The following is a 23095-nucleotide window of genomic DNA, read 5'->3' on the forward strand; positions in this document are numbered from 1 at the left end:
TCGAAGTGATCCGCCCAAACCTTTAATTTCGCTGGGACTGGCTCCCGTGGCACAAGGGGGTTCAGTTAGGGCAGAGGCTGCACAGGTGAGAGATGGGGACGTTCACTTCCTAATGTACACTGTTCACAGTAGACGATACCGAGGTGGGTGTGAGCAAGTTGGTAACAATCAGATGCACAAAGCGGGACCATCACCACATGTGACAATGAACAGGGAGAAACCTCAGACTTTGTCGGCCAGCGTTCCGACAAGTTCTTACAAGACTTCTAGAATTTAACTGTGGGGCTTATGTTATTTTCCTTCCATGGGAATATTGGTTTTCCTAGTTTCCAGATCATGTGACCAACCTGATATGCCAGAAGTGCACACACCTGCCCTTCTGAGACAAAGCACCTGTCTCACTGAAGGCTAGAGATTAGCTTTCTTTAGAGGAAACCCGCTGGGTGCATCTGAGAGTAGATTTAGTTTATCAGCGCTACCATTCATGTTACTGTGTTAGCAGAAGCACATAAAAACATCATATAAGCACTCTCATGCTTCACATACACATATGAAACATACCACACCACACACACACACTTTATATACACCACACACACCATACACATACACACTACACATACACACACCACACATACACATACCGAACACATCACACTATACACACACACACACTATACACACCACACACTCTATACACACACACACACACTATATATATATACATATATATATACACACACACACACTCAATACACACACACCACACATACACATACCGAACACATCACACTACACACACACACACACTATACACACCACACACTCTATACAAACACACACTATATCTATATCTATATATATCTATATATATCTATATATATACATACATACACTACACACACACTCAATACACACACACCACACATACACATACCGAACACATCACACTACACACACACACTATACACACCACACACTATATCTATATATATCTATATATATACATACATACACTACACACACACTCAATACACACACACCACACATACGCATATTGAACACATCACACTACACACACACATACTCTACATACACCACACACACACACTATATGCACACATACCACACACACTCTATATACACATACACCATACACACTACGCACAGAGGCACAGGCACAGGCACACAGGCAATTCTCAAAGTGTATTCCAAGGATCTGTGATCCCAGAACTTTTCAGGAACTCTATTTACATAATTACTCTAAGAAACTACTCCCTGTTCACACTCACTCTCTCATAAGTATGTGACAGAGTGTCTTGGGACCACACAGTATGACCTATGATATAACTGCTCTCACAGCTATTGGAAATCATGCCTGTGTACTCTTGTGATCTAAAGTTTTCTCAGTAGATAATAGCTTTTTAAAGTGATTTGTGTGTGTGTGTGTGTGTGTGTGTGTGTGTGAGAGAGGGGGGGGGGAGTGGGGGGAGGGAGGGAGACAGGATAGAGATCAGGGACAGCCCAGTAAATCATCTCACCATCCCTCTGATAACTTGAATGCATTCACTATACCTAACACAGTAAATAATTAATCAGAAAACCCCACGGAGATGCACATTCTATGGGAGTATTTAATATTTTTAACTGTTAAGGAGATCTTGAAGCCAAACTTCTCTACAACACTTAGTCACAGGGTGTCACAACTAGTCTTGACTTTCTAAACAAAGAATGCAATGAGGCTAGGTGATAAATTGGTGGGTGCTCGCCCCCTGAGAACTGTAACCCCAGCACTGGATGGGGAGCAGGTGTGGGGGGAGACAGACCTATCCCAGTACATCCCTGGGACTCGCCACCAATCAGCCTAACCTGTTTACTAAGTTCCAGGTTAGTAGACTGACTCTCTCAAGCAAAAACATGGTAATGATTTCTGAGGAACAACTAAAGCTGATCTTGGCTTCTACACACACACAGGCATTCGCACAAGCACAGATACACACACACACACACACACACACACACACACACACACACACACAATACACTTCAGGTAGGGAGTTGGCTCAGAGAGTAAAGCATTTGCCATGCAAGCATAGAGCCCTGAGTTCAAATCCCCTGAGCCCATGTAAAAGTGAGGCATAGTAGCACAACAGTCTGGAACCCTAGTGCTTCTGTGGAGATGGAAAGAGGAAGACAGGCAAATCCCCAAAAGCTCCTAGGTCAGCTAGCCCGACATAGCAGACAACAAACATCCTGTCTCAAACAGGATGAAAGGCAAGGTTTAACATGTGAGGCTGTACTCTGAGGTCCACATGCACATGCCTGCACTCACGAACATGAACACATGCATACACACATAACACAAGATTTAAAGGGGGGTAAAAAGGTTGCCAGGCATGGTGGCACACGCCTTTAATGCCAACAGTTAGAAGGGGCAGGGGCAGAGGCAGAGCCAGGAGGATCTCTGTAAGTTTAAGACCAGCCTAGTCTACACAGTGAGTGCCAAGACAGCCAGGACTATATGGAGAGATCATGTCTTGAAACCAACAATGCACATGAACATGCCACTTTATCATTAGGTTTTTGAAAGAAAACCTACCATGAAGGAAGAGCGATGTACTGATACAGAGACAAGTACTGACAGGCAACAGATAAAGAGCCATCGGGACAAAACATGATAAACTGATAAACTCTGCAGGGCTCAGAAAGCAGTTTATGTTCAGCCAGGTTGACTGGAGAGGAAGCTGACAGGAAAAAATCCAAATTAAACCCTATTAGCATCCTTATAAAAACCTCTATAGAAGACAGTAGGAGAATAAAATCTCAAGGAGAAAGAAGCCAGCAAGAACTGAGCAAGCAGCAAACGCATCGGCATCCAAGCATTATGTCGTCATGAAGCAAACGCATCAGCTCCCAGGTGTTACTTCATCATCGGTGTCTGACCATGTGCCGTACACTGGGGTCACTCCCACGTGGGAGCTGGGTACAGAATTGGTTAGCATTCAAACACTGTTTTAATTGGTATGATGCTCATATCAATTCTCCCTTCTTAATGCCAGAATAAATTCCCTTACGCCTAACACTCCCAGACAAGCATCATCAATCACTTAAAAGACATTTAAAAAAAAAAAAACCCGCCGTGAAGCAGGCGGCGGTTACCTTCAGTGAAGGGAACGTAAGGAAAATGGCCACCACAATGGCTGTGGTGATATGTATTAAATGTTAGGAACAGCAAAATCATTATTTTTATTGCAGGATGTTCTTTATGGGGCTCAGTTGGTAAAGTGCTTGCCACATAAGCAGAAGGACCTAAGTTGAACTCCCCAGAACCCGCAAAAACAAGACTGTATTCGTGTAAACTGGTAATCTGGTAATCCCAGCGATAGGGACACAGGCAGGAGGATTGCTGGGGTTAGACAGCGGGTCAACCTAACTTAGTCAGAGAGCCCTAAGTCAGGCAAAGACCGTGTCTCAGAAGAAAACAATATGGACAGCTCCTGAAGAACAATGCCTAGCCTCTTCATGCAGCCTCAGCATGCTCATGACCCCCACATACATACACACATACCTATGAGAGAGGCAGAGACAGACAGAGAGACATCCTTACACATCCAACAGCCACAGGCCCAGGCCTTTTACCTTTTTTTTTTTTTTTAAGATTTATTAATTTATTATATATAAGTACACTGTAGCTGTCTTCAGACACACCAGAAGAGGGCATAGGATCTCTTTACAGATGGTTGTGAGCCACCATGTGGTTGCTGGGAATTGAACTCAGGACCTCTGGAAGAGTAGTCGGGTGCTCTTAACCACTGAGCCATCTCTCCAGCCCGCCTTTACCTTTTATTCTAAGACGATCATCACAACAACTGTGGAAGGTAAGAAATTTTATCTCTAATTTCCAAATCTGAAAATCACGAAGACGCAATACGTTTGCAGCCTGCCCAAGGTCATACGTTAGAAACCAGTGAAGCGGACTGAGATCTCTCTGCTCTGCTGGTTCTTATCTGTGCTTCCGTAGGCCATGGACGCACCTGGCACCTGACAGTATCAGCCTCTGGTATCCTTCCTCTCTCTCTCTCCTCACTGTAATCTCACCTATAAATCTTTTATGACTAGTAGTAGGCTTGGGACGGTGGCTGTAAACCTCAGAGCTTTCTGTACCAAGATCATCACCCACCTCCCTCCTCCCTCCTCTCTCCAGTGACCCCCCCCTCCGAAAGGCAAAGCCGATAATGTTATTTCCTACTGGCCCATCCTTCCCTGGCCTCTAATCATCTCCAGGACGAAGCTTTAGCTTAATCTTCTTCACTGACTTCCACATCACTTCCGCCACCCTGAAGACGTTCTGCACTCCTGCCAAAAAGCCTCAGGATGTAGCCATGTTCCTCATGGGGGCCTGAGTATACATTGTTTCCTTTGTGAAAAGCCCTTCAAACCCACATCCACCCAGCTAATGACTGATGGTCAAGGAAGACTTTAGATTAGGCACTAAATTCTCTAGAATTACTTTATACTCCCAATCTGACACCTGGCCCCCTTAAGACAGTCACAGAACCCCTAGCTCAGCCCTGGTTCTAAGGTGATCAGCCCTCCATCTTTGCCTGGTCCACATTCTATCAACCACAGACTGAAAAAAAAAATTTTTTTTCAAAAAAAAAATGTCTAGGAATCGGAGAGGTGGCTGAGCAGACAAAGTGTTTGCTGTGCAAGTCGAGGGTACCGAGTTCTAACCCAAGAACCTGCATAAAAGTGGAAGAGAACCTTGGGGTTGGGGATTTAGCTCAGTGGTAGAGCGATTGCTTAGGAAGCGCAAGGCCCTGGGTTCGGTCCCCAGCTCCGAAAAAAAGAACCAAAAAAAAAAAAAAAAAAAAAAAGTGGAAGAGAACCAAACACACACACACACACACACACACAATCACAAATTTGTAAATACATTATGTTTGAAGGCCACGTGGTATATGCCTGCTCAGCACCAGGAAGAAGCAGAAGGATAAGAAGCTCCAATTTATCCTCAGCTATGTAACGAATTCCAGGACCTCCTGGGCTAGAGACCCTGTGTCGAAAAAACAAAACAAAACAAACAAAAATGTGTCTGAGGGGCTGGAGAGACAGCTCAGCAGTTAAGAGCACGGACTGCTCTTCCAGAGGTCCTGAGTTCAAATCCCAGCAACCACATGGTGGCTCACAACCATGTGTAATGGGATCCGATGCCCTCTTTTGGAGTGACCAAAGAGAGTGACAGTGTGGTCACATACATAAAATAAGTAAATAAATCTTTAAAAACAAACAAAAACTGTGTCCTAGACAGGCATGGTAGTTCATGCCTGTAATCTCTACACTTGGGAGACAGAGACGGGACCACAAAAAAGGTTTACACGGCATTTACACTGTGTCACAGACTACAGTCACAGGTGATTTCACCTATAAAGGTGTGTGGGGTTACATGTAAATACTAAACTACCTTGGTAAGAGAGTTGCACATTCTCAGAGGTAGGTACCCTCGGGGAGCCCAGGAAAGTTACCCATGGGTACAGAGAGTCGACAGTACCACACCTGCTGCTTTATCTTACCAAGTCCGGGATGTATCATTCCAATCTGTAATGCTACAATGTTAGAGGCTGGCACCAAGGCATGTTTAAAGCTCAGTGGTAGAGTGCTTGCCTAGCAAGTGCAAGGCCCTGAGTTCAGTCCCCACCTGGGGGGTGGGGGGAGACAAAGTGTAAAAACAAAAAGTAGACAGTAGATGGATATGGTGGCACACACCTCTAATCCCAGCACTTGGGAAGCTGAGGCAGGAGGAGCCCTGTGAGTTCAAGGCCAACCTGGTCTACGTACTGAGACTCTGTTTCAAAAAGGAAAAGACAAGACAAGACACTGGACAGGGATGTGGTTCAGTGGCACTGGTCTTACCCAGAATGCACAAGATCCTGGGATCAAACTCTAGCACAGGAAGTTAAAACAAAACAAAGAACTTGTTAAATGTCAGACAGGTGGTTGGTGACAGAGCCAAGAAGACCCGAAGTCAGAAAGTCAGCTCTTCTGTCTCCTGAGTCAGAGCTCCAACCAACACTTAGCTTTATCAAAAGCAAGCCCAGATATCAAGTTGAAAGCCTCACTTAAACCCAATTAAACCAATTAAATGCATCTCAAAGTTTTATACTCTTGACTTTTTTTTTTTTAAATTCTGAGACAAGGTCTCACTTATGTAGCCCAGGCTGCCCTTGAATCTGAGACTTCCTGACTCTGCCTCCCCTTTCTGACTTCGTGAATGAAAAAGCTTAAATATGACTTAGCCTACTTATTATTTCTGAGATTTGTTTGTTGTCTCACAGGGTTTCCTGTACTCCAGGCTTCCGACTCTGTGTAGACAGAGATGACCCGGAACTTCAAACCCCTACCTCTAACCGCCCGAATGCTAGATTAACAGACATGCTCCCACACGCTCAGCTCAGTGATCGGCGCTGAGCTCACCCAAAGCTCTGTGCATACCACGCAAGCGCTTCAGCAATCGAACCACATCTTAGCCGATACTTTGTGAGATGCGTTTGGGGCTAGCCTCGAACTCTTAATCCTGCTGTCTCTGCTCCTGAGTGGGCACTGCAGGTGCATACTGTCTAAGTGCTGAGCACCTCAGAATGCTGAGGCACCGGAGGGACACAAACAGGAGGATTCGGAGTTCAAAGTAATCCTCAGTCAGCAACACAGAGGATTCCGGGCCAGCCAGAGCTCCACGAGACACTCTCCAGACAAAACAGGCTGCCGTCAAACAGCAATCCTCTAGGGAACAGCTGCGCTATCATTGGGGTGTGATTTATTGCCCTTGCGCTCCCAGCCTTGGCTTATGAGTGTGTATACAGGTTGGGATGGAGTCTTGGCCCAGAAGCCAACCTTCTGTCTCTTGCTGATGTCCGTATACTTGACTCTAGTGCACGTCCAACGTACTAGCTCTAGTCTTCGATGGTCTGTGATTTGATACCCGCAGGACAAGTAGTAGTCGTCAGTGCCAAAACAGCTTTGGCTCTCTGTGCATTAACCATAAGCTAAGTCCACTATTCCCTACCCTGCTCTAAAGTTAGGCAAGGCCACGTGCCCGTCTCTGACCAACGAGATACGAGAAAAGCAACAGAATGGAAGCTGTAAAAGCTGGTACCCACTTGACGGGTCACGCGCTAGTTTCCAACTGTCTCCATCCCTGATTATGTGTGACCAGCAGAGCTCTCTGTATACACGGTACATGGGCTGTATGAACAGGAAGACAACTTAGGTACCATTAAGCCACCAAACCAATGCTTCAGGTCTCTCGGTAAAGCATTCTCTCCTATGGCCAATCTACCTGCATGTTCTTATGACAAATATTTTGATTGCGCAAAGGATGTTTTTGTAGCTATCCTACTTCAAGACTATTTTCTTTTTCTTTGGGGGGCAGTGGAAGTGGGTAGACAAGATCCCATGTAGTCCAGGCTGACCTCAAATTCCTTCAATAGCCAAAGATCATCTCGAGCATTTTTTTTTTTAACTTCTGTCTCTCTTTTCAGTTTGTTTTGCCCACCAGACAGTACCCATATGTCAGTCAGAGAGGATCAGTTCTTTTCTTCTAACATGTGGTTATTCCAGGAATCAAATTCAGGTCATGGGGCTTGGCAGCAAGTGGCTTTACCAACTGAAGACAACGGATGGATCTTCAACGCCTGAGCTTCCTGCTTCCACCTACAGAATGCTGGGGTTGCAAGCATGTCAGGCTGTACCCTATTTATGAAATTCCAGGATGGAACTCGGCCCCACAAATGCCCAGCAAGCACTCGATCAACTGAGCCACAGCCCCAGAACCGCACCCCCTCTTTTTCCTTTCAGTTAGAATAGTTTTTGAGTATGTTGCAAGGAAGCGGTGACCACTAATTTCAGTGGGCAGGAACAGTGGACAGTAACCACAGGGTCGCCTCTATCCAAATACTATTTTGCACGTAAAATACATGTGCCAAGTACCTACTATGCAAAAACACTGTGCCAGACAACAGGGAAGAAGTAGGACCTAACGTGAGTGGAAGAGATGGGAAAGTAATTATGGCAAACAGGCAAACTTTGAAGCCTGAAGAGTTGAGGAGACAGGAAGATTCGTCCCCAGCTGCTTAAGGCTGACCTGGGCTACCTGAGGTCCTGTCTAAAATGGTGGGGGGAGGGGGAGCTCAAGGCCAGCCTGGGTTAGACAAGATCTTGCCTCAAAAAAACGTCAAACAAACAAACAAACAAACAAAACACACCCACGCACCACACACAAGAGAACCGGTATCAAACAGGTACAAAAGGCAGAGTCCCAGAATTAGAGAGAGACAGCTCATCTAGGTTGGGGGCGGGGGGGAGAGTACAGAGAGGCTTTACAGAGGAAGTTCCGTATGGAGTGGCCATAAAACATGGGCCAAGGTAATGACCGAGAATGAAGGGCTCATTTAAGACAAAGAGCCAACACACAACACATGCAAATACATGGAGCTCAACCAACAAACCACAAGGCTGCAGGGGCCGAGAAGGTACAATATATCCAAGGGTATGGCAATAACCCGCCGATGCCAGGCCGCCCTGGGCCTAACCAAATAGTAGCGAGCCCCTGAAAGCCAGAGACGTGGCATGTCATCCATAACGGTCTAACAGAGGTCTAACAGAAGGAGAGGACACTTGTTCAGGGGACTCTGGGGATACCCAGGAACATCAGGCCCCAAACCGCGAGATGACCGTTAAGAGTCGAAAGAAATCACTTGTCAGAGCAATGTGGTGGCAGACCTAGGACCTGTCTCTAAAGGAAGGCAGGGAACAACTCGGGCTCCAGCTCTGGGACAGCCGAGAGAGGCAGCCATGAAAGTGACATCCCCATCTAAGTGTTACTCACTGTGTCTTTCCTGCCAGGTCCAGGTCCTTATGACGACTGGTTTATCCCTTGCTCCTCATGGGACAAAGGTGCTTCTCTAACCCACCTTTTGATCATTTTTGTTTAAGACAGGGTCACTGGTGGCCTAGGCCAGCCTCAAGCTACCTGTGTCTTAGAGGTGACTTTGAACTTCTGATCCTTCTGCCTCCACCTTCAAAATTAGGATTATAGGCAAAGGGTGTCAATCACCATGCCGGGTTTTACATGGTGCTGAGGGTCAAATCTAGGGCTCCTTGCATGCTAGACAAGGACCCCACCAACTGAACTACATCCCCAGGCCCCAACTTGTCCTCTGTACAACCTCATCTCCCTTTCTTTTTCTGCTAAGAAAGCCCTGGAACCACACACATGCCTTGAGTCTCTTCTGCCCCCTTCCGCATCCTGGCTTTTCATTGGTTCACTTCTCCTCCAGGAGCCTTTCCACTCTCAGTGGTTCAACTCAAAAAAAAAAAAAAAAAAAAAAAAAAAAAAAAAAAAAAAAAAAAACCTTCAGTTCCAGTTCCACCATGAAACCTTCCTTAAACACACTCGCTCCTCCTCTCAAGACTCCCCGAAGCATTCATTGCCTTGGAATTCTAGAGGCCACACCCTAAACTTATCATTTGTGTGCGCTTCATCCCCACATTCTGTGACAGAGGTCTAGAGAACAAGTTCCACATTTCAGCTGTCCGAGTTTCCCTCAAGCCAATGCCTTGTACAAAACAAAACATGTATTTAGTCGGTGCTCACCGTGTGAGCAAGCCCCCCGGTCTCCAGGAACACAATTCCTTTGCTTCATCATTAACTTGCTTGCTATGAGACACAGACATCAGATTTGTATTTCAAAATGTCTGTTACCTTAGGAGACGATATGAAAGTCCCATTTGGTCATAAGGTTTCACTCCAATCTTTCTTCTTTTCCTTTCTTTAGTCTTTTGAGACTGGGTCTTCCTAGGTGGCTCTTCTATATAGCCCAGGCTGACCTCTGAAGCAATCCTCCTGCTTCAGCTTCTGAGTGCTATTACAGGTGTGCACCTACCAAACCCGGGCTCCGATTCCTCTGAGTCTTTAATTGAAAGTTTTAGGGACACAACTGGAATTGTCAGGATGTCTACTGTGCTATATATCAGGAACCTAACCTTCATAGTCCATTATCTATAGCACTGATAATTCAAACGACCTCACAGAAAGATGTTAAGCACTCTTTGCTTTCTGGGATAACAGCTGTCTCCCTTCACCGGTCACTCCCTGGGTTAATTACAGTGACTCAGTTTTACCACCTCCCGGTACCCAAGAGACACAAACGAAAAAGAGATTTATTGCAGAATCATAAAAATAGGTGCTATTGTAAAAAGGAGTCTAAACATATCTGTGGGACATCCTCCTAACCATCCTCGCTAAGCTTTTCTCTCGCAAACAAGACCACTGAGAAGACAATGGGGAAACACTCCAGAAGAAAAAATAGCGAGAAGACGTACTTTGACAAACTGACCCGGTCGCTCCGAAGAGGATCTGGCCCCGGGAAAGGCAGAGATGACAACCGCTACTCTTGGTGACTCCCGCTAGGCTTTCCCCGGACTTTCTTGCACTCGTCCCACAGCGGGTCCCGGGTGACCGTGACCCTCTTCTGCGCCCAGACTCGCGCGCCCCGGGGCACTGCACACAGGTGACCTCGGCGCGCTCGGCCCGGCTTGCAGGGCCCTCCGCAGGCCTGGCCCCCACCCGGGCCCGGGCTTCGGTCCCCAGCGCGGCTCCGGCCGGTTTGGCCGGGGGAGGGGCACGGCGGCCGAGAGCTGCGTCGGGGACGCAGGGCAGGCCTTACCGCAGCGGAGAGGGAGGCCGGGGGCGGGTGGCGCCAGGGCGCACGCAGAGCGCGGAGGCAATTGCAGCGCTTATAGCGGGGACAGGAGAAGGGACCCCAGAGGGAGCCCAGGACGCGGCGGGCTGCACGGGCGCCGCCATGGTGGGGACGCAACGGCCGGACCACCAATCCTGCGGTCCGCCTCGGCGGCCGCGCCGGGGGTCGGGCATCGGCAGCCAATGAGAGCACCGGAACCGGGCGGGGCGACAGGCAGGCCAATGCGAGGCTTCGCCGCAGGGGTAGGCGGATACGGACCCCAGAGACCCAATGGAAGTCGTAGGCCGAATCCACCCCCTTCCCATCCCCGGGCAGTAGTTGGGGCTTGGGAAGAGCGCCGCGTGGAGCTGCTGTGCGTGGGGGCGGCCCGGTTTCGGACACGTCTCCTCTGGTTCCCAGAAGTCTCCTGCCCCTACCCCACCGCTCAGACCCGGCCGCTGGTGGTACCCCCAGAACGCCTCCTGAGGTCCTGTCCAAACCTGTTTGGGTAAGAGGCCAGCTAAGTTCAGGCGTGACCTCGTGACCTCGTAGAAAGGTCGCAGATAGACTACAAAGCCACCCCACATACCCAGCAGGATGAGGTTGCACCCTCATCCTGCAGCCCAGTACCTTATCCTAAGGCAGAATTTAATATAGAATTTCCCCGAAGAGGAGGTGGAGACATAACTTGCCACTCTCAGATGCCAATCCAAACACTGCACCTTATACAACAAATACAAGGCTTTGGCAAAAAGCTGATGTGCAGTCTTTGGCTGTAGTCGGTCGTGAGCCCAGACTAGACCACACTGGCAAGGAAGTGCCTTAGGCAGAGCCAAGTTTGAAGTTTAGCAAGATCAAAGCCCCAGGGCATCTCCAGCACCAGAAAAAAATAACACAGGCCAGTTTTGTGAGATTTGGGAAAGTCCCATAGCTTTTTTGAACTGGGAATTTTCTTATAATTACATAGGCCAAGAATGTTTTTGAATGATTGACTTAGCTAATCACGGCGGTGGTGGTATGTATCTAAGTACTCTGTAAACTGAAGCAGGATTAAACATTCAGTGCGAACCTAGACAACTTTGTGGGTCCCGGTGTCTTTGGTTTTGGGGTTTTGTTTTATTTTGTGTCTTAGTGTCTGCACGAATGTATATTCTGGTGCCTATGTATGCCAGAAGGCCTCATAGCCCCTGGAACTGAAGTTACAGGCAGTTGCAAATGACCAAGTGGATGGTGGTTAACAACCTGGATTCCCAGTAGAAGCAAGTGCTCTTAATGGCTAACCGTCTCTCTATCCCACGGTGTGCCCGTCTTCAGGGGCGGAAAAAGTAAAGAGGGCTGTCGGTGGATGTGGCTTGGCAGTAGTGTTTGCCTGAAACATTCAAAGGCAATCCTCAATTCCTAGAGGTGGGATTACACCAGGCAGGTCCTTCGGCAAGGCTGAGGTAATGAGAATCATGGGGAGAAACTACAGGCACCCTAGGAAATTAAGTTTTCGTCCCTTCCAGAAAAGCTCAGCCCCACCTAGCTTCCCCGGCATTTCTCCCGGAAATTCCCTGAGTGAGAACAGAGGGGCAACCTCCTTTCCTTGATTCCAAGGAGTTAGCTTTGAAGAAGCATCTTTGGCGCCCTTCTCTCTTTCCCCACCATCAGTCCTAAGCAGTAGCTCCCAGGCTTCAGGGATACAAACCGCACACCGTCTAGCGCAGGGGCACAAAGCTGAGGCCACCAGCTTAGGACCACCGACTCAGAGCGCTCAGGGATCCAGAGTGCTCTTTCCAGGGAAGCACTCGCCAACTACAAGCATTGCGGAGAGCAGCTTCTGCAATCCACAGCCAGATAACATGTCTCTTGCTTTTCGAGCACCTAAAGCAACTCTCTCCTGGTTCCACATGAATGGAATCTTGGTGCGGGAAGTGATTTACATACCAGAATACTGATGACACCAAAGGGGTTTAAGTAAACCCTCTCTTGAGAAGACTGTAGTCCAGTCCTTTATGTTACCAAAGGGAGGTACTGAGAGCCACAATGCGCTGGATGCTCATGGGCCACAGCGATTGGCCAGCACCCACCTCGGTGAACAGCTCCCCAGTCCCTGCTCCACAGCCTGACCCTGAGCCACCTAGGCTCCAAGGGGCAGACCACAGTCAATCCTCCGCTCAATACATTTTATTGCTAAGGACAAGGTAATGCACCAGTTTTCAAAATAATTTGGTTTATAGAGTTCATACGTAACAAAAAAGGGGAAGTATTATAAATCTGACTCCTGTATACAGAGCAAGGTATGAAGCCCTCCAATATTGGGCCCAGGCAAACAAATTCAAGAGGAGCAAAAACCTGTTTAACCCCTTCAATGTTGCCCTCCAGTCCCACCCCCCCACCCTCAATCAGCCCCACCCCACCCCTGACCAAGGGCGTGGCTACACCTGCCCTTGGCCTCCAGTGGCCCCAGTTCATCCTAACCCACAGATAGCCCCTGCATAACTGCAATTTTTTCCCCTGCACAAAAATTACCCACCAGGCTCTGCCTGTTTCCATCATTAAAATTCTCCCTTCAAGGTAGGCCCCACCCACACCCTCTAACACTGCCACAGGGGCTTCCGTGCCTGAAGTTTGTGGGCTCATAGTACAGAACCTCTGAGTTCTACTCCAAGGGTGGACAGAGGTGGCAGTCAGCTCCTTAGCATCCCAATACTGCAGCTTTGCCAGCACTCTCTTGAAATCGGTCCAGGAAGGGACAGATGGCAACCAACCTCTAGCCATCCCCCAGGGCCCTTACTCAGCTTAGCTGAGGGCAGAATTTCACATTTTGTTTGCCCTGCAGAGGCAAAGGAGAAAGTGAAGCCCAGGGGCTGGCTGAAGCTAGTCCAGATCAAGCACACTCCCACACACACACTCATGCACTCATGCACACAGGCACTCGCGCACACACACACACACGTGCTTGCACACCCACACATTCTCAAGCACACAGGTGCACACTCGAGCGCTCTCACACAGGTACACACCTGTACATGCGTGCACTCACACACTCATACATAAATACAAAAGGGGATTGGGTTGAGCACCAGCACCTCTCTGCCTTGCTGGTGCAGGTGGGTGGTAGGAAGCTAGTCCTAGGCTAAGAAACAATAATCCGCCCAGCAGGAACAGCTGACCGGTTTGGACTGGGCGCTGATGGAGTCACAGCATCCCAGTGTCAGCGTCAGCTGCTGCCAAGCGCCCGGCTTGTGTTTTCACGGCAGAATTCATTGAAGGAGGAGTGAGAAGGTGATGGGTCAGACATGTCATTCCTTTTCTTTGTACAGCTTCTCTTTCTAAGACTTCTGAGTTCCAAGTGTCTGCTGTGCTGTGGAACCCGAGAGTGTTCTCGCCTTGATGGCTGGGACCTCTCAGACCCGGGAAACGTCTACTCCATGATGGCCCGATACAGTGCTGGCTCGATGTAATCCTCCCGGTACCTTGAGTTGATGACCCGTTGCCTTTTCTTTTCTTGCTTTACTTCCTTCTCTGTGAAAATCTCATTGAACCGCATGTCTGAAGCTACTGACTACAAAGGAAAAGGCAAGAAAATTGTTGTTTTTGACAGGAAACAACAAACACCAAGGGGGCATGTTCCTGCCATGTCCGAGACAGGAGCTCAGGGCACAGTAAGCTCACCTACCAGTCTAGACTTGACTCTCTTGGGAAGCTCTTCATCCAGTGTGTATACATCATCTCTCTTAACCACCAGCTGCGAGCCATCCTCGAACTCCACCTGACAAGCAAGCAAAGCCCTTCAGCTAGGCTACCACAGTTCTGTGGGGCCCGCGCACAGCACATGTGGCAGTTTCCGGTAGCTAAAGGAAGGCAACACGGTAGTAAGGACGGCCTGCCATGCCTGAAGGCACAATAGCAAAGCAGACACCTCAGGGCTCCAGATCTGTGAAGGCTGTAACTGCCGGGCAAGTTCTTTCAAGAGCAAAGACAAGCTTCTTGCCCAAGAGGAAACACTAAATTAGTGAAGTACCCTCCCACCCCCAAATGCCAGTTCTAGAACCTTTGGCTACCTGGTACATCTGGATGGGGTGGGAGGCTACAAACTTAGCCCCATAGACTTGACCATCTGTCCATCTGACTTGAACCACTTCGCCTTCAGCAGGAGGCCCCAGTTGGAGACAGTCCTGACTCTGAGGAAAGAGCAGAGGAGGAGTGAAGAGCAGCTCCGCCCAAGCACAGCGGTAAGTGCTAATGACTCCTGCCCCAGTGCCGCAGGAAAGGCAGAAGCTCTGGGCTGAGAGCTGCAGTAAGTCACACAAGGTCTGCCTCACTCCATCTGCCCTAATCCCTGCGGCCTTTAGGTGAGCAAACAAACAAACGAATAAAACAAAAACCCCAGACAGTATAATAAGCTCAGTAAATGCAGGAGTGGGTTCTCAAGTCCACGATGCTTATGTACTCTCAGCTGAGCGGCTGAAGCTTCCTTGGGCTCTCTATGGAGGAATGCTAGGATTGTATGTGAGTGCGTTCTAAGGCGTGCTTCTGAGATAGGCATGGTAAGAAGGGACCATCTAGCTGAGAGAGGAGGCTCCCAGGGGACTGGCAGGGGGACTGAGTGAAGTTCAGCTTTGGCTAAGCCGTGTGACCTCCTGTGAAACAGACAGAAGCAGTGCCTCTGGATGTAGCCCGGGCTCTGGCGCCCAGATCCACAGAATAAAAACAAGACACAAGGGTTGGGGATTTAGCTCAGTGGTAGAGTGCTTGCCTAGCAAGCGCAAGGCCCTGGGTTCGGTCCCCAGCTCCGAAAAAAAGAACCAAAAAAAAAAAAAAAAAAAGACACCAGACTTTCATTACTACTATGGAGGATGCCAAGTTTAAGGGGGTAAAACAGCTAGGTTTTACAGAGCAGTAATGAAGCAAGAGGGATTCACCTTGCTGTATTTCACTGTTGTGCTATGTGTGTGAGTATCTGTAAGACACTTGAGGCTACAGGGGCTACGATATGTGGAGGAAAACTTGTGTCTAAGCTGGGAGTGTAGTTCAGTGGTAGGTCTCTAAGCCCTGAATTCAATTCCCAGCACCAGCAGATGGAAAGAAAACTCACTTGTGACCTGTGCAATTGTGTGATTGCATAAGCTTTAAAAAAAAAAAGAAAAAAAAAAAAAGAATACCAGCTTTGGGCTGGGCATGGTAGCATATACATCTTTAATGCCAGCACTAGAGAGGCAGGGGATAGTCAGATCTTTGAGTGTGAGGCCAGCCAGGGGAACACCAGGTTTATTTGGGGAGAGTGACTGATAAACTCTGGCTACTGACATGTGTGTACTTGGCAGACACCTTCCTAAAAACAAGTCAAGAGAGCATCTCGTTTCAGGGAAAACAGGAACTGTATCTATTGCCAATAGCAAAACTCAACTTTGTGAGCAAAAATTAGCATTTCAGAAAAGTGGCCCTCTTACCTATGAACACAAAGCTTCTCAGAATTAATTAAACCATGTCTTTATGATACGTGTGTCCATGTGCCACAGCACACATGTGGAGGACAGACCTGCAGGAGCTGGGTATCTCTCTCTCTCTAACGTGGGACTTGCAGTTTGGATTCAGGTCTTCAGGTTTAGCAACAAATACCCTTTATCCACTAAGACACCTCAGTCTTTCCCAAAATATACTCTTCCAGTGAGATGGGTAATGATATGAATTTGATTTTTAAAAATTTATTTATAATAAAATTTAGCATCATTTGGAACGATCTCCACAGCCCAGTATGGCCGTGTTTTCTGAATGACCAGCATACAGTAAACTAATCAGGCACAAGACACCCCCACCCCCATTACAAGATGGACGGACAGACTTCATGTATGTCTCACGTAATAAGGCTCAGTGGACTTTTGGATTTCACATTGTTTTTAACTTTTTAAGAAACCGTTACTTTGTCAGGCATAGTGGCATATACCTGCACTGCCAGTACAAAGGAGTTCAAGGCCTTCCTGAGCTATATAAGGCCTTGTCCTAAAAAGCTAAAAGATCAAACTATCCCGGTAACAAGACCCAGTAGCTTAGGACTGTAATCTCAACCAGTCAGGAGGCAGGAAGGTCAGGAGTTCAAGGCCTGCCTCAGCTATAGATAGATCCTATTTCGTATCTTAAAAATGTGAAAGGACTGGGCGGCTCCATGGACACAGCTACGGCCCTAGCTCCACTACCCAGGACCAAACGGAAGTCACTTCAACTCTCAGAAATGCTACTAAAATGTTCTTCTCAAAGGACCAGGGACAGGGGGACCTCTGTGAGTTCCAGGCAGCCAGGGAGGGCTACACAGTGCAACACTGCCTCAAGAAATTAAATGTTACCTCAGTTCCAACTGCCATTCTATGTCAGGTGAAGTTTTCTTTCTATGCTTTTTCCCTTCCCTTTTTTTTCTTTTGTATGTGTGTGTGTGCGTATGCGTGTGTGAACCTATGTCATCATGCCCATGCCATCCCCCTATATTCTATTTGTAGATCAAGATGTGAGCTCTCAGCTGTCCTGCTGCCATGTGCTTGCATCATGGACTCTGAAACCATGAGCCGCAAATTAAGTGCCTTCTTTTATAAGTTGCCACGGTCATACTGTTTAGTCCGAGTAACAGAGTAACTAAGACACTAATTAATATGCTTCTGGCAATGAAGCTGCTAATGTAGTGTAAATGCATGAAGAATCACTAGGGAAGGAACAGCTTTGCCCTTCTATGCTGGGAGCGCAGGCTCACACATGAGAAGGAAGGGCAAAGCTCAGGAACCTGAGCTAAGATCTGAAGAGCGAGCCAGGAAAGCCAGGCTCAGGTCCAGGTAGGGCTCTAGTGTTTCGGGTGTCAATGAAGCTTTTTCAGGTAGTTTCTCTGTAGCTCCAAAGCCCTCACCTGTGAAGAGCCCAAAACAAAGCCCATCCACACCCGAGGAGGCATGGCAGAGACGAGGGTTGGATCATTCTTTTAAAGACTCACACAGCTTTAATGCAATGAAACTATCCACACCAGTTTGCTTCCAGAGTGTGAGCTTGTGTCCTGCACTAGGATGCTATCGGGATGCTATTGGGCTGAGACATAAATATATTTCGGTGAACTGCAGGAAACACTGACTCCCTTGAACTTTTCGGGGAAGCCGAGTACCCCTGGACATACGCTCTCCCTTGAAAGGGAACTGGGAATAAAGGCTTCTGTTTGGGAACTGACAGGGAGCAGACAGAGGCCACAGTCATCCAGTTGGCAATACCGAGAAGATGTCCCAATCCCAAAGTGCTCTCAGCAGCCCCTTCCAGACATTACCACTATGTCCTCAGGATAAAGGTTGTCGCTGAAGGAGCCGTCATCAAAGTTGACTTCGTAGAAGGTTTCGGTGGTGAGTCTGACCACCTCGCACTGGTAGAAGCGGCCGTTCTTGTGCTTGCTGATGACCTTCTGGCCGGCCGTGATGCTCAGCAAGGCTCCCTTAGCTCGCTAGAACAAACAGCCTGGGTTAACCGGGACGGCACTGACAGTTAATACGCTCCCCTACGGGGGAAGCACTGACAGTTCTTTTTTTTTTTTTTTTTAAAGATTTATTTATTTATTTAGTATATGAGTGCACTGTAGCTGTCTTCAGACACACCAGAAGAGGGCATCGGATCCCATTACAGATGGTTGTGAGCCACCATGTGGTTGCTGGGATTTGAACTCAGGACCTCGGGAAGAGCAGTCGGTGCTCTTAACCACTGAGCCATCTCTCCAGCCCAGCACTGACAGTTCTAATACGCTCCCCTACAGGGGAAGGGGGCAAAAAGGTGTGGCAAAAGCAAGCCTGAGGCAACCGGAGGGCAGAGGAGGCCTTTCCAGACTCCTACGGTCCAGCCATGTGTCCTCTATAAACCACTCACCTGGGCTCTCAGCCAACCAGTTCTTAGATGAGACTACCTTTTTCTTTGATTATCTTGTTTTATCCTCAAATTTGCAGCAATGTCCTGCCTCAGCCATGGTTTATCTTATCCAAAACTCCATGAACTCTCTACCCTTCATGATTTCTCTGAAACTAACCAAATAACACATTCTAATGTGTACACCTCAAGTATGTGTGATAACATCTGGATAGACTCAATGGGTAGCTGGTGCCTGCGCCCTAGGCCCTGAACATCACTACCCAATCACTACCTGGGTGACAGCTCTACCCTCAGAAAAAGGACACAAGAACTGAGGTTTCCTAAGATCTTCTGCTCCAAACAAACATTCACGGGGCCTCACACAGCTGTACCCACCTCACGGGGCCTCGCACTGCTGTACTCACCTCACTGGGCCTCACATTGCTCCCCAAAGTCTACTTCGCTGATCCCATTCCTCACAATCTACTCTTCCTCATCTCTAACCTGTACTGATTTTACCCACTGCACCATTCATGCTCAGACATATTGTATACTTACTAGTTTCCTGTGGACCCTTCAACTTGACTATATGTACCCCATGATACTACGTGAGGAGTTGGGTGTCTTGTGCACTGGCGAACTCCTAGCTGAGCCTGGGATGTGGCGATGCTTAACTAACATTTGAAGAATGGATTATAAAAAAATGCTAACAGTGTAAATTCTCACACAATCCCAGCGGCCTGCAGGTATGATAGTGAAGGGAATACTAATCGGCCATCTTGTTCCATGACCAAGCTCAGGTTTCCCAGCTACTAAATGGGGTTTGATGCCACCTCAGGCTTTGACTGCAGCACAGCCTGTCCTGAGGTCTCATGCCCACCTCCGTGAGGAAGCACACCACAGCAACCACACAGATGAGACACACAGATGTCACTGACTTGAGGTCAGAGCTGGCTGCACAGAGAGCTGGAAGCATGAAGGGGCCTCAGAGTGAAACCCAGCACAAAGCCATCGCCTGCCCCACCAAAAGGAAGGCCAGAAAACCTCTCTGTGACCCCAAATGGCAACATGGAGCGCTCCCCGCTCTGGCCTAGCCCTGCCCTGAGTTGTTTCTTGACTCACAATGCCACACTGTCGAGAGCTTACGTATGGGGTTGCCACAGTTCATTTTCCAATGAAAACTGGGTTGAACTCTTCTGCTGAAAATATCCCAATCTTTATCATCACCCCAAGCTGCCTTCTGGTTGCTCACAGCAGCTACTCAGGAGCCGGTGAGGTGACTCAGCAGGTAAAAGAACTTATGGCAGGCTGGAGTGATGGCTCAGTGGTTAAGAGCACTGACTGCTCTTCCAGAGGTCCTGAGTTCAATTCCCAGCAACCACATGGTGGCTGACAACCATCTGTAATGGGATCTGATGCCCTCTTCTGCTGTGTCTGAAGACAGCTACGCTGTACTTATGAATCATAAATAAATAAATCTTCTTTAAAAAAAAAAAGGTACTTATGGCCCAAGCCTGAAGATCTGAGGTCAATACTAGGAACTCACATTTAAAAGGCCAGCCAAGTGTGGTGAAGCACACCTTTAATCACTGAACTTTGGAGGTAGAGGCAGACAGATCTCTGTGAGTTCGAGGGGTCTATGGTCTGCATAGTGAGTTCTAAGAAAGCCAGGGCTATAGATCCTGTCTCAAAAAAACAAAACGAAAGCCAGCCACGGTGGCAGGCACAGTGAAACCACAGCAGCCTATTTCAAGGTGAGAGGTGTCACTGGAGAATCACCTGGAAGCTAAGAGGCCAGCTAGCCTGGGTGGGGGGCACGAGGCAGCAGATGCAAGAAACCCTGCATCAAAAAGGCAGGAGGAGAGAACGGACTCCCAAAGCTGTTCTGCTTCCCACATGCCCTCCAATGGAGTGCACAGCCGCACACGAACGACTCAAAATCATGGCCTTCCAGACGTTATCCTCATCCAAAAAGGGAAGGACTCAGATGTGGTGGTCCAGGACCTACCCTTCTAGGCGCTGCTCACTTCTATGACTACCTGCCAGATTCCCAGAACCACTCTGAGTGTTCACTCCTACCAGACATACTCCTCTCTCTCTGAGCTATGGTTATACTCTCCCTTCTACTTCCCTGGAGCCACCCGGGCCCCTTCAGGACTCTACAAATCATGTCCTACGCATCCTGCACATGTCACCACTGAGAGAACTGGGAGCTCCTTCCTGTGTGGAAGAAAATGTCCAACTGTCGGAGGTATCGGCGCTCACCTCTTCACAGAGTGGCCCTGACGTCCCAGGCCCTTGGGTGAGGATGCTCAGACTAACAATGGAAGGCCCTTCACAAGTTCACCTGGGGAACTTCAGCAAGGAAACGGGTAAACCAAAGAATCAAACCATGGTTTGTTTAGTGCCACTGAACTATGAAGGCCAAGGCAAGGAGTGGTCAGGCTGAGCCATTTGTTAATTGCTAACTCATTAACATTTTCCATCAAGGATATGTGATTATGTCATAAACTGGCAACACGCAGAGAAAATGACCCTGAAACCCGTCAAGAGGACTCGCCCTCTTACCTCCAAATTGGGAATCTTGTGGCGGAAGCACGTGATGAAGACAACAAAAGGCCAGTCATCGGGTTGCATCATCACCCCGGCAGCCTGGGCACAGCTCACATGGAAGGCAGTGGGGCAGCGGCCGTGAGAGCACTGCACACAACAGCCAGCATTCCGTTTTCTTCGCTTCTTACAAAAGACACACTTCTGCGCAGAGGAGAGAGAGCACGAGATTCCGTGGAATGACCGTTCATCAGTTCTTGTTTTCCCTCCGAAATACACAAAACCAAGCCATCCGAAGCCGACCCCTCCCGATACACGAGAGCACCCAGGGCCCTCTACCCCTGTGCCCAATGTAAAGTCCTCATGAGGCAACTGAGCCTAGGGGTAGAATGAGCCATGCGCTCAGCTCTTCTAGACTCATGGGGGGGTGGGGGGGGTGGGGGGTGAAGCTGTGCAAATCTCAAGCCCACTCTGGCTTACCAGTTTGAAGCGGGGCAGAGGGATTTTGCTCACATCCACTGGACTTCTTTCAGCAATGTTGACAAACCTTGCTTCTAGAATTGCCACAGCACATGAAACATGAACCCATCTGTCAAAAGAGGAAGGGCTCAGTCACCTGTTTCTATAGCCCTGGGGACCTGCTGACAAAACTTCCCCCATCACCCAGCATGCCTGCTCCGTCACCCAGGTCCCAGGACTCGGGAGGGAAAGTGTCATTTACCACCATACACACACTCCCCAAGGCCAGTGCAGGATTAACCCGCTTACACCACCTCCTTACTCTGGCAAATAAGCGCAACCACGGCTGACTGAGCAGCGCTGCTTGAGGCTTTCCCCTCAGACACCTTTTGAGAAACAGCCATGCCCGAAGTGGAGAAACCCAATATTGTGTCAAGAGCACAAGGCCCTGGGTTCATCCCCAGCTAGGTCCACCCATAGGAAAACCTACAGGAGCCATGGAAGTCTGCACTACTGGTAGGGCTGTTATTGGGGATAGGAACTGGTCTGGTTTTGTGGCCTTAGAGGGCAAAACACGGATCAAAGGTTAAAGGGCAAAGGTGAGAGGTTCAAGCAGAGCCATTTCCACTCTAAATAAAAGAGTGTTACCAGCCATCCCTACCTGCCCTGGGAGAATTACAGTGACCAATGGTAACACCGCATATCTGTAAAGGAGTGAGGCACAGCCACACAGCCGCACAGCCACACAGCCGCACAGCCACCACAAGCAGCATGGGGATCCTACAAGGGTAGGAGGCTGGACACCCATGAGGTTTATTCAGAGGCAGGCTATCCACCGCCGGCTGCTGTCAACCCATATGTGCAACTACCTCTCCACAGAAGCCCTTACAGAGCAAAACCTCAATGGCTCGTGTTTGTTTCCTCCTCAGAGAAGGCAGCACAAAGATACAGCTCAGCTGTATGGTGGATGAGAAGCCCAGAAACTTCTACAGATCTAACAGTGGCTGGCCTGCCTAAGCTCTCCTCAGTGCCCAGTGGTCCCCCTGAAGGACATTTGCCTGATCTCCAAACAGCAGGTCTAGCCAGGGAGAGTTAACTCTGTGGAAAAGTGCTTGGCACGGTGCATATCTGTAACCCTAGTCTGTGGGAAGCCGAGACCAGGGATCAACAGTTAGATGCCAGCAGGGACTGTACAGGACATTCCAGGAGACCCTGTCTTGAAACAAAGAAACAGGACCAGAGAGCTAACTCAATGGTTAAGAGCACTGGCTACTCTTCCAGGGCACCTGGGTTCAATTCCCAGAACCCACATAGTGGCTCACAACTGTTTGTAACTCTAGACCCAGGAGACCCGAAGTCTTTGTCTGGCTTCCGTGGAAACCCGGGCATATGATACCCAGATACACAATGTAGGCAAAACATCCACAGGCATAAAACAAATTCATTTTTTAAAAAAAGGAAGGCGGGCAGGCAGGCAGCTGTAACCAAGTCCTTACCTCCAG

The 23095-nt window shown here is 48.6% G+C and overlaps 2 protein-coding genes across 20 annotated transcripts in view; both read right to left on the reverse strand.

Annotated features, from left to right (window-relative positions):
- Positions 1-11805, reverse strand: part of St3gal3 (ST3 beta-galactoside alpha-2,3-sialyltransferase 3) — a 204377-nt gene extending 192572 nt beyond the window's left edge. For 4 of the 14 annotated variants that reach the window (XR_015620057.1, XR_015620056.1, XR_015620054.1 and 1 more), the window contains exon 1: positions 10381-11805. The gene's annotated coding sequence lies outside the window, so the exon portion shown is untranslated. 14 annotated transcript variants of the gene reach the window in all.
- Positions 11806-12890: 1085 nt separating this feature from the next.
- The window catches only part of Kdm4a (lysine demethylase 4A), a 46840-nt gene continuing 36635 nt past the window's right edge, over positions 12891-23095 (reverse strand). For 3 of the 6 annotated variants that reach the window (XM_087549268.1, XM_087549267.1, XM_087549266.1), the window contains 6 exons: positions 21615-21723; positions 21153-21338; positions 18019-18189; positions 14786-14905; positions 14401-14493; positions 12891-14286 (listed from right to left, as the gene is read on the reverse strand). In XM_087549268.1, coding sequence (XP_087405394.1) covers positions 14146-14286; positions 14401-14493; positions 14786-14905; positions 18019-18189; positions 21153-21338; positions 21615-21723 — 820 coding nt within the window. In that variant the 3' untranslated portion in view covers positions 12891-14145. 6 annotated transcript variants of the gene reach the window in all.

Source organism: Rattus norvegicus, chromosome 5, assembly GCF_021556685.1.
Source record: "Rattus norvegicus strain SHRSP/BbbUtx chromosome 5, alternate assembly SHRSP_T2T, whole genome shotgun sequence".
Lineage (NCBI taxonomy): Eukaryota > Metazoa > Chordata > Mammalia > Rodentia > Muridae > Rattus > Rattus norvegicus.